Here is a 16989-nt window from a genome sequence, read left to right as displayed (position 1 = left end):
AAACAGCCATACTTCAGACCAATGGGGGAATAGAACACCCCCACATCTGCCCCCAAAACCATATGTTAAGGTAAAGTTTAGCAGTTAGGCAGCCTGGCTTTTCTGCGGGTGGTTGACTGATAGACTTTAGCAGAGAAACACTCGCCAAACTGATGTGAGGCACATCCCCCAAATCCCGTCGTAAAATTCAAAGAAACTCAGTCCTGGTGGGGGGAAAGGGGTTCTTAAACCATCAAATCATTGCTGTTATTATCAGCAATGTAACACTAATAGTACATTCGCTTTGCCTAAGTTACAAATAAAGACATACAAAATATTTATTAAGTTATATGCAAAATCTCACATCACAACAATGATACAACGGGAAACAGATGTCCTGGGAGGGTATGTGATCCTTCCGAGTGCTCGTCCAACAGGTTCAGAAATGTCCCCATGGCATCCTCCTGCTGTGCAGTCTTACCAGCGTTCATCCTGATAGGCCTTGAGCTCTGCTTGGCAGCTCCCTTTTAATGAACTTCACTACAATTTCATGACATGAAGTTCAAACTTAACAGTTGCTGATCACATGCTACTGACACACACCTTTTCCCACTTAAAACCTTTATCACATAAGGTGATCCAAATCCAAGACATGTTATGCTTTGCTACACATTTGAACGTGTCCTGATGCTGCAAGATCTTAAAGGTCTAAAAATCACCAAAGTATTAACATGGTGTTCAAGGCAGTCAACCTTCTTATCACAAAATCTACAAGACCTTGACTTGGATTATTACTGACCTTTATTGAGATAAAGTGGAGATAAACACAGATTGCTGAATTACCAAAGAACGAGGCTTTAATGACATTAAAACAGGATGAGTGATGGCTGCATGTTGTGTATTGAGAAGACAGCAAAGACACAAACGGCAAGAAATTCATAAGAGAATTACAAAGTTTGTCACTCACCGGAGTACACCACGGTGGCACAGGCTGAGTACGAGGAGCTGCACTGAATTGGCTGGCTTAGACACGGCTCTGAAGAGCTCCATGCATAGCAAGAGTTACACGTCACCGTGGGCTCTGAAAATACAATATCAGATTCATGGGTCACACACTTGTAAAGATCTTGCAGGGGTTTCTTTCTAGAAGTTGATTGCTTGTGTTATAAAACAAAAAGCATAGAGAGGTCATCACAAATGGCTGATATGAATACCCATGAGCACGGACTCTTGTTTGTGCATCAGGACCCTCATTTATGGGCCACGACTGTATTTTTGGCCATGTCATCACGTCCGTATTCTCTCCATTTATTTCCTTGCCAATACTCACTGGGTTTGTTACACAGATTTCCTTGACAGCAGCTGTAGGAGGGCGGTGTGGTGGCATTGGGAGTGGATGATGCTTCACACTGACTACTGGAAGCACATCCTGTGTTTGTAGACCATCCATCATCTTTTAATATAAAGCAAACAAATAATAATGTTATTAATAATTCATCATTTGTAAAAAAAATTGTTTAAAAAAGAAGAGATAAGGAAATATACATTTAAAAAGTATAAGATGAGACCTTTCCAAGTTTGCTAAATATGCTGAATGTTCAAAAGACAAGTTCGAATCTCCCAAAGATGTTAAAGGCCAGTCCTGTCACCCCACAACAGCCCTTGTGTGTTTGCTGCCAGACTCCATGTGTAAAATGATATTTTGAATGTGTGTCTGCGTCAGTTCCGCACAAGGCCATGTTTGTTCACATTTACCGACATTACGTACAGAGGACAGAAGGTGACTACGAGACCAAAGTCTGAGTCCAGACCCTGATTATCATCCAACCGATGGGATTTCAGAGGAGCCGCTACAGCAAAGCATTGACATCAATTTGAAACATTCAGACTGAAGAAGGGGGGCTGTTAGAAATGGAAAAGGGGCAGGAAAGTGAAGCACAGACTAACGATTTATTTGGTGGGCCATCACCTATGGATGGCATGCTAGAGTCATAATTAGCACTGCTAACAGGTGCTGCTCACTTGTTGCAGGAAGATCAATTTTAGAATTTCTAAAGCTGAAAAGGTTTGTGCAACATTCTGTTTTTGGCTTGCATCTGTGAAGGACATTAACATTTAACGATTTGATATTTGTTTGTAAATTGTCAATTAAGAATTAATGAGTGACTTAAAGTGAAAAGTCAAGCAAATGACCCCTTTTATTGGCTAACTAAAGAGATTACAATATGCAAGCTTTCGAGGCAACTCAGGCCCCTTCTCCAGGCAAGATGTACAGTAATACAGAAACTGGAGTTCCCTGTGTTTATATACACACTAGGACAAGAAACAACACTGGGAAATCTTTAAGTGAGAAATCTTAAATGTTAAAAATTAATAGACTCCTTCAGGCTAGGGTTCATTTAGCAAGAGAGAAGAACAATGTATGGTCAAGATCTGTGGATAAGGTAACTGTCCAACAAAGTCTTCTGAAGTTTCTAATGAGTTTTTCGATACAATGTAGATCTGTAATCAGGTTGTCTGTCATTTCGCTATTACAAAAGACTCCAGAAACTCTTTATTGTCAACAAAAAGAAAAAGTTGCATAGACTACGAGAGAAAGCTGGACACTTAATAGCAAAAAACAAAGAGCAACAGACCTGCATTGTTAATCTCTCCTCATACACACCAAATGAAGCAGAGATTTCAGTACTCACAAAGGGACTCTCATATTGTCCTGCAAAGCCCATTGACAACATCAGACTCTGCAGTGATATGGAAGAATTCTTCAGAAAACTCAGACTAAAAGAATTTTTCCATAAGAAAGAAAACAGTAACACACAGGAACCAACAACAAGCAGTTACAACAACCCCACCAATAAATCCACATGGACACCAGAAGGTGGCAGAAACTCCACCCTGGATAATTATATAGACTGCTTCCGACAGAGAGTGAAAACAGGAATCTTAAACAGGCAACAAAATCGGATAGAAAACATTACTGGGGATGAGCGGAGGGAAGGGAAAACACAAAAATCATTATCAAACCAGCAGACAAAGGGGGTGCTTTAGTCATCATGAACACATCAGATTACATACAGGAGGCACAAAGACAATTGTCCAATACTATGCATTATTATAAATTGTAAGAAGACGCAACAGATCTCTACAAAAAGGAGCTAAAAAAGATAGTAAGTAGCTTTCCTCTTGATCATGTAAACAGTTTAATTCCTGATAAACCCCAAAATGGGTTACTTCTACAGGCTTCCTAAAATCCACAAAGAAGGGAACCCAGGAAGGCCTATAATCTCAGGATTTGGCTCCCTTACAGAAAATGTTTCTGGTTGACTGGAGCACATCCTTAAACCCCTCACCCATAATACAACCAGCTACATCCAGGACACCACTGACTTCTGCTTTAGGCCCCTTACCTGAGGGAACCTTACTGGCCACAATGGATGTTGAGGCCCTTTACACAAACATCCCCCATGATGATGGCCATATTGGCATGTGAAATGTACCTCAAACAACATGATTTACGAACAAAGTCAGTAACAGAAATGATAAAATTCACTCAGACACATAATTTATTCTCTTTTGGACAAGATTGCTACTTGCAACAAATGGGGACTGCAATGGGCTGTCGGTTTGCACCTCACTATGCAAACCTATTTATGGCAAAATTGGAGTAAGATTTCATGTCAATGTGCATCGTAAAACCAATGTTGTATCTCCGTTACATAGATGACATCTTCATAATCTGGACTGCCAGTGAGAAGGACCTCCTCCATTTTCATAATGAATAGAATTCTTTTCACCCCAACATAAAGCTGAAGCTGAATTACTCAAAAACAGAAGTCAGCTTCCTTGACACCACCGTTCAACTGAAAGACAACACCCTTGTAACTTCTGTTTTTCACAAACCGACAGACAGACGGACCTACCTGAAAAGTGATAGCTTCCACCCCAAGCATAAAAGGTGCTCCATTATTTTCAGCCAAGCAATACGGTACAATCGTATTTGCTCAGACCTGACAGACCAGAATAAGCAACTGCAGGAGCTCAGACAAGATTTCATCAGACAAGGTAACACTCCCAAAACAACAGACACTCAAATAAGAAGAGCTACTGCCATACCCAGAGACAACCTTCTGGAATATAAAAACAAAGACAACAAGAACCGCATTCCCCTTGTTGTCACCTACAACCCACATCTTGAAACACTTCAAAAAAATTATAAAAGAACTTCAGGCAATACTAAACAATGACCAAACACTGAAAAATGTATTTCCTGAACCTCCCCTCCTGGCATACAGACAACCACCAAACCTTCAACAACTAATTGTCCGAAGCTCCCTAAGTGAACCAACAGAAAATGGCACATCTCCATGCCTACAGAAAAGATGCAAAACATGTGCCCACATTTATGATCCAGACCGTATAGTTATACCACACTGCAGACTTGAACATCACATAAAGGGATCATTTTCCTGCAGATCATCTAATGTAGTCTACCTAATTCTCTGCATGAAATGTCCTGACACTGCACTCTATGTGGGAGAAACTGGACAAACACTCCACCAGAGAATGAATTTACACAGGTTCCACATTAAACATGGCCACACAGATGTTCCTGTAGCGGCCCACTTCAACAGCCATGGACACTGTGAGAAGGACTTTAAAGTCACAGGGCTTATGGGCAACATCTAAACACAGCAAGAGAGAAGAGAATGGGAAGTTAAACTCACGCTAAAATTTAATACTTTACAACATGGCTTGAATAAAGACAAGAGTTTTATGGCCAGATATGAGGATTGTTTGCATCTCTCAGAATGACAGACAACCTGACTACAGATCCACATTGTACTGAAAACCTCATTACAAACTTCAAAAGACTTTGTTGGACAGTTATCTTATCCAAAGATCTTGACAATACATTGTTCTTCTCTCTCTTGTTAAATTAACCCTAGCCTGAATGAATCTATTAATGTTTTACATTTAAAATTTCTCATTTAAAGATTTACCAATGTTGTTTCTTGTCCTAGAGTGTGTATATAAACATAGGGAACTCCAGTCTTGGTATTACATCTCGCCTGAAGAAGGGGCCGGAGTTGCCTCGAAAGCTTGCATATTGTAATCTTTTTAGTTAGCCAATAAAAGGGGTCATTTTGCTTGGCTTTTCTCTTGACTTTTCACTACATTCATAATGGCTAACACGGTGGTATTTTGAATAGTTTGGCCATTCCATGAACCATTATATTATTACAGGTTGATTACGATCAGATGCCTTAAATTTATAAATGATATATGATTAATTTCAGGGTATTTGATAAAGCCACGTCAGGGGTGTGAATCTAAAAAACACAGGGAAACCACACAGGAACAGTAGTACTGCTTTGACACTGGGTGCCGCCAGTTTGCAAAAATGAGTGGAAACTTGTGTACGCACAGGGTAAGGCTGCTGTGAAAATGTGCGTGCCTCAAACTGAGCATGAAAATTGGTGTACACAACATTTTTGTGCGTATATACCATTTATACATGAGGCCCCTGGTACAAAGCAGGGTCTCAAGGACTGAGGGATTGGTCATTGAATTGGGGTGCACACTATGCCACAACTGGTACAAGTTCAGTCCCTCTGCCTGTCTCTCTCTCTCTCTATTCTCTCTGTCAGTCTCCATCTTGAGAATATGTCACTCTCAGGCGTCATATTCTGACATGCTGCTTGGTCCTATAGAGATGATGACTTGAGGAGAGCTGCTGGAAATGAACTTTGAAATAAGAATCGAATGTAACTGCAAGTTCATGTGCTGTCTGAAACTACATAAGTGGCACCACTGGGCATGGTGGTTGGCCAGCACTCACAATTGTGTTTTGTTTAGCATCTTGGGTGTTTTACTTGTTGTATTTCAGCTGGTGTTTAAATTCTTGTTTTATGTTGCTTTGATCACATTTGAGTCTCTGATTTATGTTAATGTTACTTTGGTTTATTATTTTCTGTATTTCCTATGCCTGTGTTACTGTATATTCTGTGTGTTTTGTGGGTAGTACTCTAAGAGGCAGAGCCACCTGCCCCTCACTGGGCTCAGCCCTATACAGGCAGGTCAACGTTCTTTGCAGTTTTCTTGGCTTTTTTAATGTATTTCTGCATTTTTGACCTGTTCTCTGTCGTTTGACTTTACGTTTTGGGCTTGTTTGTCTTGGATTGCCTTGTCTTTGCAGGTATTCTGTGCTTTGTCTCTTGTACCTTTTGGAGCTGCCTTGTGTAACAAGCCTTTTTTTTTAAATAAATCTTGTATTTCTTAAGATTCCATGTGAATTAAACCTGGCTTTTTGTTGGGATTTCCACTTTTTGTGGACAGTTTTGAAACTGTTTAGGTCATACATGCTTTAGGACTCTTGAGCTTCATTACATTACATTTAGTACATACTAATTAAAAGCGTAATTCTCTGGCCTGTTCTTTTATATTGTCTAACTGCCTGGGGTTACAGATATAAAAGGAATATGGACCTGCTGAATTACAGTAACTGACAGTAACTGACAGGAGGGTAAGAGTTTGCATAGTAAAGAGTATAAATGGGAGAATAGGGGCACCTAAAGACCCTCCATAGGCAGCTTGTCCCTGGCCACGTCACAGATGGCCATTTCAAATATCAAGTCTTAAGCCATTTACGTGTTGTATTTAAACTGCTAATGAGCTTCGCACTTGGTTCAGTCACCCCTTGTGAGATGTTTTCATGACCCGTGACTATGCTTTGTTTTCTACGTTTGTGTTGTTGGTGGCATCCTCACCTGTCACTAGTGTGTGTGTATTTTTCTACAGATTGACTGCCAACATTTTCTTTCTACACCCAGACGCTGTCTCCAAAGCAGTGCAGGTTAGTTGGACTGTTGACTCCAGACTGGCACCACAACCAGGACTGTTTATTGCCTTACATCCACTACTGCTGGGACTCCCATGTACTCCCATGACCCCAAAGAGGACTGCATCAGTTTGAAAATGACTTGGACATCCCCTTTAAGCTGACTGGTCCTTTTGGCTCCCCTTATAAAATTTGTATCCAAATGTCTTTCCTTTATAAAAGTTATCAGTCAATCCGCCACAGACACGACTTTCATTAAACCCCACAAATGACCCCCTGATGCCAGTCCCAAATGATGTTGATGTTAAAGTCTTCAATACCATAAATGAAGCAGAAGTCATCAGTGTTGGCACAGGTCACTGTGTTCTGACAGCTGATGTCCGATCCTGTGCAGCACACCAGTGCATTTTGGAGGATGGATGCATTACCTACAAAAAAGAAAAGAATACAAAATAAAAACAGCTTGGAGGAGCAGTTATGTGGCAAAAAGTGTGCGGACGCTGACATCGTGCTGTCAAGTAGACTGATGAAATACATCTCCTCAATTCTAATGGATGTTTCTCACAGTGCTTTGTATGGGTGTCTCTGCCTAACAGTAAAGGGAAGCTCCACAGAAGTCCTTCTGTAGCAATTTTTATGATTAAATAATTGATAAAAAATCACACAATGATCGCTGCTGTCATGTTTCTTTACACATGAAAGAACAAGTGAATTAGTGCTTATCATTTGTGCTTGACATAGTAAATTCATCATTAGATACGGGGGTCTTCCCAGACTGACTCCTTTGTTTTTGACAATTTTAGACCAATTTCTAACTTGCTTTTCTTAAGTAAAATCCTAGGAAAGGCAGTAATTATGGAGCCAAATGAATAAACCTGCTATTCTTGTCAAGTTTCAGTCAGGTTTTAGAACAAATCACAGTACAGAAACTGCACTCGTTAAAGTAGTCAATGACTTGCAGGTAAATGCAGATAGAGGCCATTTATCTGTTCTCATCCTCTGAGATCTGAATGCTGCATTTAACACCATTGATCACAACATTCTTAGAAATCACCTTAGTCAGTGGATTGGCCTCTCTGGCAGGGTCTTAAATTGGTTTGAATCTTACTTAACACAACTTTGTTAGTTGTGGTAATTATACTTCAAAGACACCTGATATTCTATATGGTGGTCCACAAGGCTCTGTCCTGGGTCTGCTACTGTTTTCAATCTCCATACCTCCATGAGGTCAGATAATCTCAATGCATAACGTGAGCTACCACAGCTATGCTGACGACACACAACTGTATTTATCAACAGCACCTGATGACCCCGACTCTCTGGATTCACTGACCCAATGTCTTACTTGTGCTCCTAAATGGCTGAATAGTAATTTTTTCAAACTAAAGAAGGGGAAAACAGAAATCTTAGTGATTGGCAAAAATGGATATAATGAGGGGTTTAGCAATAAACTTTAACCATTAGCCTTAAAAGTCAAGACAGAGGTAAAGAATTTAGGGGTAATTATTGACTCTGACCTGAATTTTAAAACGCACATTAATCAGATTACTAGGACAGCATTTTTTACTTAAGAAATATAGCAAAAGTTAGATCCCTTATAATTTTGCAAGACACTTAAAAATGAGCTCACAATTTTGTTTTGAGTCGGCTAGATTAATGTAACGCACTCCTCTCAGGACCACCCAAAAAAGACATCAATCAGTTACAACGAGTGCAGAATGGAGCTACCAGAATCTTAACTAGGAAAAGAAAATCCGAGCATATCACACCAGTTTTGATGTCACTACATTACCTGTGTCATTTAGAATTGACTTTAAAATAGTGCTGATGGTTTACAAAGCATTAAATAATCTGCTCCATCTTATTTTTCAGAATGTTTGTCACCTTACACTCCAAATTGCAACCTTAGATCTTCAAATGAGTGTCTGCTTAGAATTCCAAGAGCTAAATTTAAAAGAACTGGTGAGATGGCCATCTGCTGTTGTGCACCTCAAATCTGGAATAGCTGACTGATAGAAATTCGCCAGGCTAATACAGTGGAGCACTTTAAAACACTACTAAAAACTCATTATTGTAACAAGGCTTTCTCAGAACCCTGATATTCTGTATATGCATTTAATTATCAATATCATTCATGTTGGCTCCGCAATCCATACTAACCCCTACTTTCTCTGCTGTTCTTTTTCTGCACCACCACCACCTGATCAGGGCACTATGTAGTCCCTACATTGATGGATTGAAGGCCAGAGGTCCACATGACCATCATCATCAAATTCTTCCATGCAATGCCTGAACACCATGAGGACTGATTGAGATCATTTATGTTAGGTAGAATGCCTAGACGGGGCTGGGTGGTCTTGTGGCTTTGGAACTTCTGCAGATTTTTTTTTCCAACCCTCTGGAGATTTTTTTTGTTTTTTTCTGTCCTCCCAGCCATCAGGCCTTACTTTATTCTTTGTTAATTAGTATTGTCTAATTTTATTTTTATATTTTTATTTTTTATGAACTTTTCTTTCTTCATCTTGTAAAGCACTTTGAGCTACATCATTTGTATGAAAATGTGCTGTATACATAAATGTTGTTATCATGTGAAAAGAGTCAACTCCTCCAGATGCTAAAAACATGGCTGCAGACTCAATGAAATTGTTCCCCATTTGGACCTCAAGCTGTCCATCTAAAAATGAAGACATGTTTATGTGTCATGGAACAAGTAATGGAGCACGGCCTTGAGATTTATCACAAATACCTTTTTTCCTCAGAAATTAGAGAAATTAAGCATGTGAAGCATGTCAAGTGAAAGCAATGGCTTACCGGGTTGGTTGCACAGGTTTCCTTCACAACAGCTAATCACGGAGGTGGCAGAAAGTCCAAGGAGAGAAGCGAGATTGTGGTCCTCACAGATTGTCACAGAGGAGCAGCCCAGGTACACGCTGGCTCCATTAGCTGTTAGGGTACATAAAAGTGAAGATCAACTCATTGACCAGCTATAGGAAAGCTCCTCAGACTCCGACTTATGTTCAGTTTCAAATGGACTCATGCTGTCTCCTCTGTTTTTTTCTTATGGGCACTGAGCCCTAAATATCAGCTGATCTAATTCATGTTGGCTTTATAAATATTTCATCGTAACAAGAAGAAAGCCTCATGATGCGAATGTTAGAAATGTCTGTGATAAAGGAGATGTTCAGAGATTAGCTTTAATTGATGGAAATTAAGCAGCAGTAATGAGAGAAGGCCAAGGAAACCAGTTCACTACTCAACTGCACTCAAGTCAGTCGGGCAGAGGAACCAAACTCATTTTAAGTGTTCCTGGGGGCCAGGGAGGTGTCTGCCAACTATGCTGGACCAATTATTGTGGCCGTCAAAAATATGATGTGTGCTATGTGTGCCAACAAACAACAAAAGACACAGTTGTCATCTTCCGTGGGGCCCATTGGGGAAAAAACTATTAGTCTAAACTTGGCAGCATGGCACATTCCCAAGAAAAATTTATAAAACAAGGTCATCAGCAAAAATAGAGCATATTTGCTGTGGAAACCACTTTGGTAAATTTTGTCAATCAACACTTAACCAGCTGAGGACCAACACCATTTTAAGAGAAAAGCGAACTTTTAGTTTGAAGAGGGAACTGAGAAACCAAAAACTAACCAAAGCCTTAAACCAAGATTTGAAGTCAGAAGTCCTAACACCATCTTGAGTTTCTTTTCCCCAAATGCAAAGTTTATTTACAAGAGGGATCCGACACCAGGATTTTAAATAGGGCTGGCACAATGACCTCGCAGGGTCAGGAATTAAGAATGTGTGTTACAGCTGCTCAAGGTGACTCTCTGGAGCTCCTTTTATAACTTAAACTTTTACCAACCACAAACATGGACCTTCTTCATAACATTCCTGGATTCCTGTACAAAACCTCAGGCCCCCAATGCCTTCCACCACGCAATGCCTGTAGCAAATAATACAGCTTAAATATTATAACAATATAACAAGCAACAAAGTTATTGCTAGAAACAACACTGCAGCACACACAAAATAGGAGCCATCACGAGAAAAACTGAGCATAAAATGACACTGCAATGACATCAGCACTGTGATATTAAAATAAATAAATAACAGTAAACATGAACCTAGAAATTCCAAAAACATAACATCTCATGGAAGCTATAAGACCGGTCCATGACAATCGGTTTAGCTACGAGTGTTTTCCAATTTCTTCTCTCCTGATCAGGGTGATATGGAGGGCTGAGAAAAGAGCCCTCACCTTAAGGACAAGAGCCCTGCGGGGTTCATCCTAACGCCATTCCTTTATTTGTCATATGCAAATGTTGCATTTTGTAACAACATTCACGTTTAACCCTTGTAAGGCTCGTCTTGAATTATTGTGAGCGTGAGCTCGTCAAATGGAGCAGCCTTGATAGACGAACGTATGGAACGATGGAATGAACAAAACAAAAGTACCAGTTGTTATTATTTTGAAGTTTTATGAGCTTTATAAAACTTATTTGTGAGCACACATATATATTTTTGCAGTATAGAATTACAGAGAATCCTTTGCTACTTTGGTTTCCAATTGTAGTGTTTTTGTAGACTTTAAAACTCATTGAACTTAACTTTTCATTTGATTTTGATTCATAAGTCAATGGCTTTCTGTTTTTCTATGGTTGCCAGTGTGATGTAATATCCCATTGGGAGGGGTGTGTCCAGTTGCTAGGGGACGTGTCCTGGCAGTTGCGTCATGTGACATCATTGGACTGCCCACATCTAAGCTGGCACCACAAGTGACTCATTGTCCAAAGTTGTGGATGAGCTCTGAGAGCGGAGCTGATGGTGGATGTTTTCTGGTAAATGAATGAGTGCTTGTGATTCTGACTACGACTTTGGTTTATTTTTTGTAGCAGGATGGGCCTGATTTATTGGGGTGTGCCTGACACGTTGCTGACTTATGTTTCGTTTTTCCCCATTGGTTTGAGTTCCTTTTATTGTGCTTTTTTGATGCTTTACTTACTTTCTTTTATGTAAATATGGTTACATATATAGTCTTGTTATACATTTTGTTTAATTTGTTTTGCTTTCTTTTCTATGTGCATATATTTGTTCTTCTATGTTCTTTGTGTTTTGTAGCTGGTTTTTCAAGAGTCAGGATCACCCTAACTCACCATTAAGGGACTGACCCCACCAATAAAGGCAGGCTGGGTTAGCACAGTCCCTTGTGGTTCATTGAAGCATTCAAGCAATGCTTTGTTTCTTTGTTTTTTCCAGTTTCTTTAAAAGATTTTGCTTCTGTTTTAAGGATTTTCAAATTACAATTGTGTTTTTGGACTGGTTTGTTTTCAGATTCACTGGTAATCGACTACTTTTGTTTGTTTTTCTTCTTTTAAATTTTGTGTTGTTTTTGCTGTTTTGTTACTAAATCTTCTTTTTATAAAGATTCTGGCGAGGCTTATTCACTGTACATTCTACTTCTTGTGAGATATTTGAGACTCTTTTTTGAATTTTGAACATTGCAGCCCTGTTCTCCATTTTGAGTCCTAGCCAGGCCTGAAGCCTCACAGTTTCCTAGAGTCCGGATCCCCTCGGGTAAGTCCTATTTTGGGGAAGGTCGGTCAGGATTCTGGCCTGCTTTTTGTTGGTCTTTTTAAAGGCCTCACCTTTTCACAGCAGTTTTTCTCTGGCTTTGTGGTCTCCCACTTTTCCACTTTTTGGCTGTGCACCAGTGGCGGACTTTGACAGATGCACATAAACACTTCAAATGGAAAGGCCACTGAGCAGATTGTACAGATGGGTGGAGTGGTGTCACTGCTGTCATGGCTGTACTGTGGCATCAGAGACTGCTTGATCCATCTGTCTGTCTATCTATTATATAGTGGCCTACACCTCAATGTATTACCGTATCATGCAAAAGTTTTAGACTGCCTACATTTTTTTAATCAATTTTCTGATAGATGATTTTTTTTTCTTCTGTATTAGAGCATCATTAGAAAGATTTCATTTTAGATTTCCAAACATTCATTTTCCACAGGCCTCTGAAGAGCCAATCATTGGTTGTATTTCATCCTAACAAACTAAAGACTTGGGCATCTCAGAGTCAACACTAAAAATTTTGTGATTTAAAAGCTGTAAAGGGAGCTCACCACATGTCATTCTGCCATATTAACCACTTAACTGTGGTCTCAGATATGGCCTCCAAACTATAACACTGACATCCAAAGGCTTCTTGAAGGTGTTTGGAATGACTCTTTAAACGTATATAATCGGAAGATCATTTTCATTGATCAGCAATAATAAAAAGCGAATAATGTCATCTAAACACAAACTTCTTCAGATTTGTGCAAATGAAATGTGAACAGCCAGCGGAGTGGTAAACGACTGAAGTCCTGCACATTCAACTCTGCGGCTGTGGAGTGTCAGAGCCACTCGGGGTCTCAGCTCCATTGTATGTGGCACTGTGGTCTCGTCTCGTCTCGTGTGCCACACCATCTTGAATTTGATTCAGCCATTTTGGTAACTATGCCTGTATGGTGAAGCCCAGTGACTCCCAGTCAGTACGTCTCTTCCTCATTCAGTTTAATACCCCGGACTGCAATGCGGTGTGGCAGGTGGCTGGGAGGCAGACCCAACCGGGACGCCTGGAAGGACTGGGAGTCAGTGTTTACGTCCCCCAGGCCACGAGGGGGCAACCGCCCTGAATAATGAGGGGACCACGGGGATGGACCCAGGAGGTTCAATCCCACTGGGGCCCGTGGCCGCCACCAGGGGGTGCCCCGAGTATCGTGGAAGCTGGGAAAGCTGCACTTCCGTCACACCTAGGCAGGTGGAGGTAGAACCTTCCAGGAATGCCCGGAGTGCTTCCGGGTGCTCATACAGCACTTCTGCTACACCAGGAAGTGCCACCGTAAGGTCATCAGCAAGCACCTGGAGAACATCCGGGTGAATATAAAAGGGGCAGCCTTCCTACAGTCGGAGCGAGAGTCAGGAGCTGGAGGTGAACGACGCTCCAGCGACAGGGAGAAGAGAGGCGGCCTACGGACATTGAAGGCCCGTAGAAGGGTGTTGTGGTGCTGGAAGCACTGTATGTGTGCGGGACTGGGGTTTTGGGACCTTTGTTTATTAAAGTGTGTGTGTTTGAAGAACTGCTGGTGTCCGTCTGGTTGTGTCCGGGCTGTTTAGCTCACACAGGACACATCCATCAGCTTTAGGATGGATTAAACTTAAACAGTCAGCAAGCTGAAGTTACAATACTTGATCAAAATATGAAAAAAGCTAACTCAGTAAAAAAACAGTAAGACAGACATTACTAGAGACAGAAAAACCCGGTGGTCTGCAGTGCCCTTGATCAACTAGAAGAGGACAAAAATGAAAAGATCACAGATGCATCAGAGATGTCAACCTGAGGCCACAAGACGGGCTGATGTGACGCACCTGAGGTGAAGCAGCTGTCCTGCAATCCTGTGCAGTTGACGGTGTTCTGACATGTCATGTCTGTCCCCGCACAGCAATACAAGCTGTTTGTATTGTTAGGAAAGGACACTGAAAGAAAAACATAACAAATGAATGGCATTCAGACAGTTCAATTCTGTGCCTAAGCATAACAACAGCGCCGTTCATGGCCGTGGTCACTCGTACCTGTGTCGTCATTGCAGAGGTCAGTGTTGCAGCACTTGAAAATCCATGTGACGCTCCCATAACCGTAGTTGAGAGAGCCATTTGTGTTACAGGTGGTTGGCTCTACACAGGTCCTCGTGTACGTCTGGGACCCTGAAATGGAGGAATGACAGAACCATCAGCAGCATAGGCTGGTCATGCCAATGGACATTCATGGCAATTCACTGGCGATAAACTGAAATGATGCTGAAGTCAGCAGAGTGGGGAGAACTCGTCTTCAGGACGTATCATGGGAGAGATTTAAAGAACAGGTTTAGCTTTAGTATGATCTGGAAGTTATTTCTTCACAATCGTAGTAGAAGTTCATTTGCTACATGAAATTGTGTACACATCTGGACTGGTGCCCCTTGAACATCATTTTAAAACGCAGGAGCACAATTTCATGTAATAAACTAATATGTACCATGATCATAAAGAAATAACTTTGACTTGAAAAATAGCAAGTTTAATGTTAAAAATGTGAACAGACAGAAATAAAAAGGATAAAAATAGAAAAGTCAAGTGAATTTTAGTGAGGATTTGTGTGTTAAAACAGTGAGTTTAATGTGTGCTCTCCATCTTGTTTTAGAAGACTGATGGACAAAATAAAATATAATGACCACTCTACGTATTTATTTGTATATCTGTGTTTGTGTGTTGGTATCGTTGCTTGTTTGGCATGGAGCCTTCTCTTTAGGTCATCACTGTAAATGAGAATTGTTTGAATCCACTTATCTGGTTAAAGAAAAGAATAGCATTTAAAAAAGTAAAAATGAAGAGCAGTGCAAAAAAGCAAAAACAAGGCCCCCTAGAAGAACTGAACAGTGATAAGTCGCTTTGGATAAAAGAATTTCTTAAGCAAATAAATGGAAATGTAAAATATAAACATCTCATTAGATATGGAAAACAAAGACAGAAAGGAAAATAACAAAACGACATGGCGGACGTACCTGGGCTGTAGGACAGGACGCCTGAGGCACACAGCGAGTCTGCGGAGCTGCACGACACGTTGCTACTGAGACACGAGTCCCAGGAATCTGAAGAAGAGCAGCTGTGACACGTCAGAGGGGCTCCTGACCGACAACAACAACAACAAATGCATATCACAAATAAAGAATCTTTTTAAGCTGTTTTTAATCTCTAACTAAAGAGTGCCAGGATGATGAAATCTGGGGAGACGTGGAGCCCCAGTGGTTTATGTTTTGCAGACATTTTGCTAACTGTGGTTTTTGCTTTCCTCTTTTCCCCTGTTAACTGCTTGGACTGGCACTGATGTGTCACCAGGACTTCCCACCGCCATTACCTTCTTAATTCTACCCTGTGCGTTGAGCTCGGCAGATGTTATAAGTTTTAGCATTTTACCGTCATCAGACTACACAGCAGCTGTGCTCTGAGCCTATGCAGGAGTTGAATAAATGCATGGATTTCAATAACGCACTCTTCGTCTTGCATTAGACAGATTTCTTTTGGCTGTCTGCGTATGCATGTGTGAGAGTATTAAACTGTCATCCAAGATGCACATGATATGAACCATTTATGAATCACTCTCTCCTGTTCACTTCAACGGTGGCCATGGCCAATGGAGTTGATCAGAGGAGTGGGTCTTGTAAATCCTGATCACTATTCTTCATATTATAATTGATTCTACACCCCTTCTTAGTAAATGTGGTGTATTTTCTAATGGGCTTGATAAACTGAATATGATGAGCACCTCATATTTCTAAACTTAGAGGAGAACTGGAGGTCTGAGGGTGCTGCCGACAAGTACACCATTTGTCAACGTCTATTAGGTGTCCAAGATTCTTTGTGGTGTAACCTTGAAATTCTCCTGATTCAGCGTTCTTCTGCATGGCATGTTGATCCCAATAAACGTAATTCATAAAATGAACATCAGTTTAGTTACTTAAGCAGTTCCACCACTTCTCCTCCTCTCAACCTCCATTTCCTTGAGATTAAATGACTGTGTTTGATCTTCACCTGACTCTTTCTAGCCATGTTGTGACTCTATGCCACTGAGGTGGCACCAAAAGCACCAGGATTCAGATGGCACAGACGGTGGTGTGCACCGCACCCATCATTCCAATAATAAAGCACCACTATGCTAAATTTGACATTACACCCATTCTTTTCATGCAGTTTGTTACTAAAATAATCACACTCTTTCAGACGCTTTTAAGTAGTTTGGTAGAAAAACCAACCATTTACTGCATTTACTCTCACAGGGTAACTTAAGCATAAAAAACATAAAAACACTCACTTGGTTTATTGCAGAAGTTTCCCTCACAACAAGTTCTCAGTGAACATTCACTGTTTGAAACACATCCCATCTGGACATACAATCCGTTACCTGAAAAAAATAAAATACACACCACAGCAGTCATTGCTCAGTCAGGATAAGACCGTCATGGCTTACGATTACATCGGCAGAGTTTCCAAAAAAGCACAGACAGGACGGACTTCAGTCGATGGCCTCAGGACTGTTAGAATATCGGAGTTAATGGAGGCTTGTGGGTGTGAGTTGAGATCATTTATCACCT

The 16989-nt window shown here is 40.7% G+C and overlaps 1 protein-coding gene across 1 annotated transcript in view; it reads right to left on the bottom strand.

Annotated features, from left to right (window-relative positions):
- Positions 1-938: 938 nt before the first annotated feature.
- The window catches only part of LOC114669451 (uncharacterized), a 79456-nt gene continuing 63405 nt past the window's right edge, over positions 939-16989 (bottom strand). The window contains exons 35-42 of the mRNA XM_051924010.1: positions 16710-16799; positions 15403-15525; positions 14435-14566; positions 14231-14338; positions 9629-9760; positions 7138-7245; positions 1310-1432; positions 939-1060 (exon numbers count right to left, since the gene is read on the bottom strand). Coding sequence (XP_051779970.1) covers positions 939-1060; positions 1310-1432; positions 7138-7245; positions 9629-9760; positions 14231-14338; positions 14435-14566; positions 15403-15525; positions 16710-16799 — 938 coding nt within the window. The remainder of the gene's footprint in view (positions 1061-1309; positions 1433-7137; positions 7246-9628; positions 9761-14230; positions 14339-14434; positions 14567-15402; positions 15526-16709; positions 16800-16989) is intronic.

Source organism: Erpetoichthys calabaricus, chromosome 2, assembly GCF_900747795.2.
Source record: "Erpetoichthys calabaricus chromosome 2, fErpCal1.3, whole genome shotgun sequence".
Lineage (NCBI taxonomy): Eukaryota > Metazoa > Chordata > Cladistia > Polypteriformes > Polypteridae > Erpetoichthys > Erpetoichthys calabaricus.
Note: the sequence above shows the minus strand (reverse complement) of the source record. Positions and strands in the feature narration are given on the sequence as shown.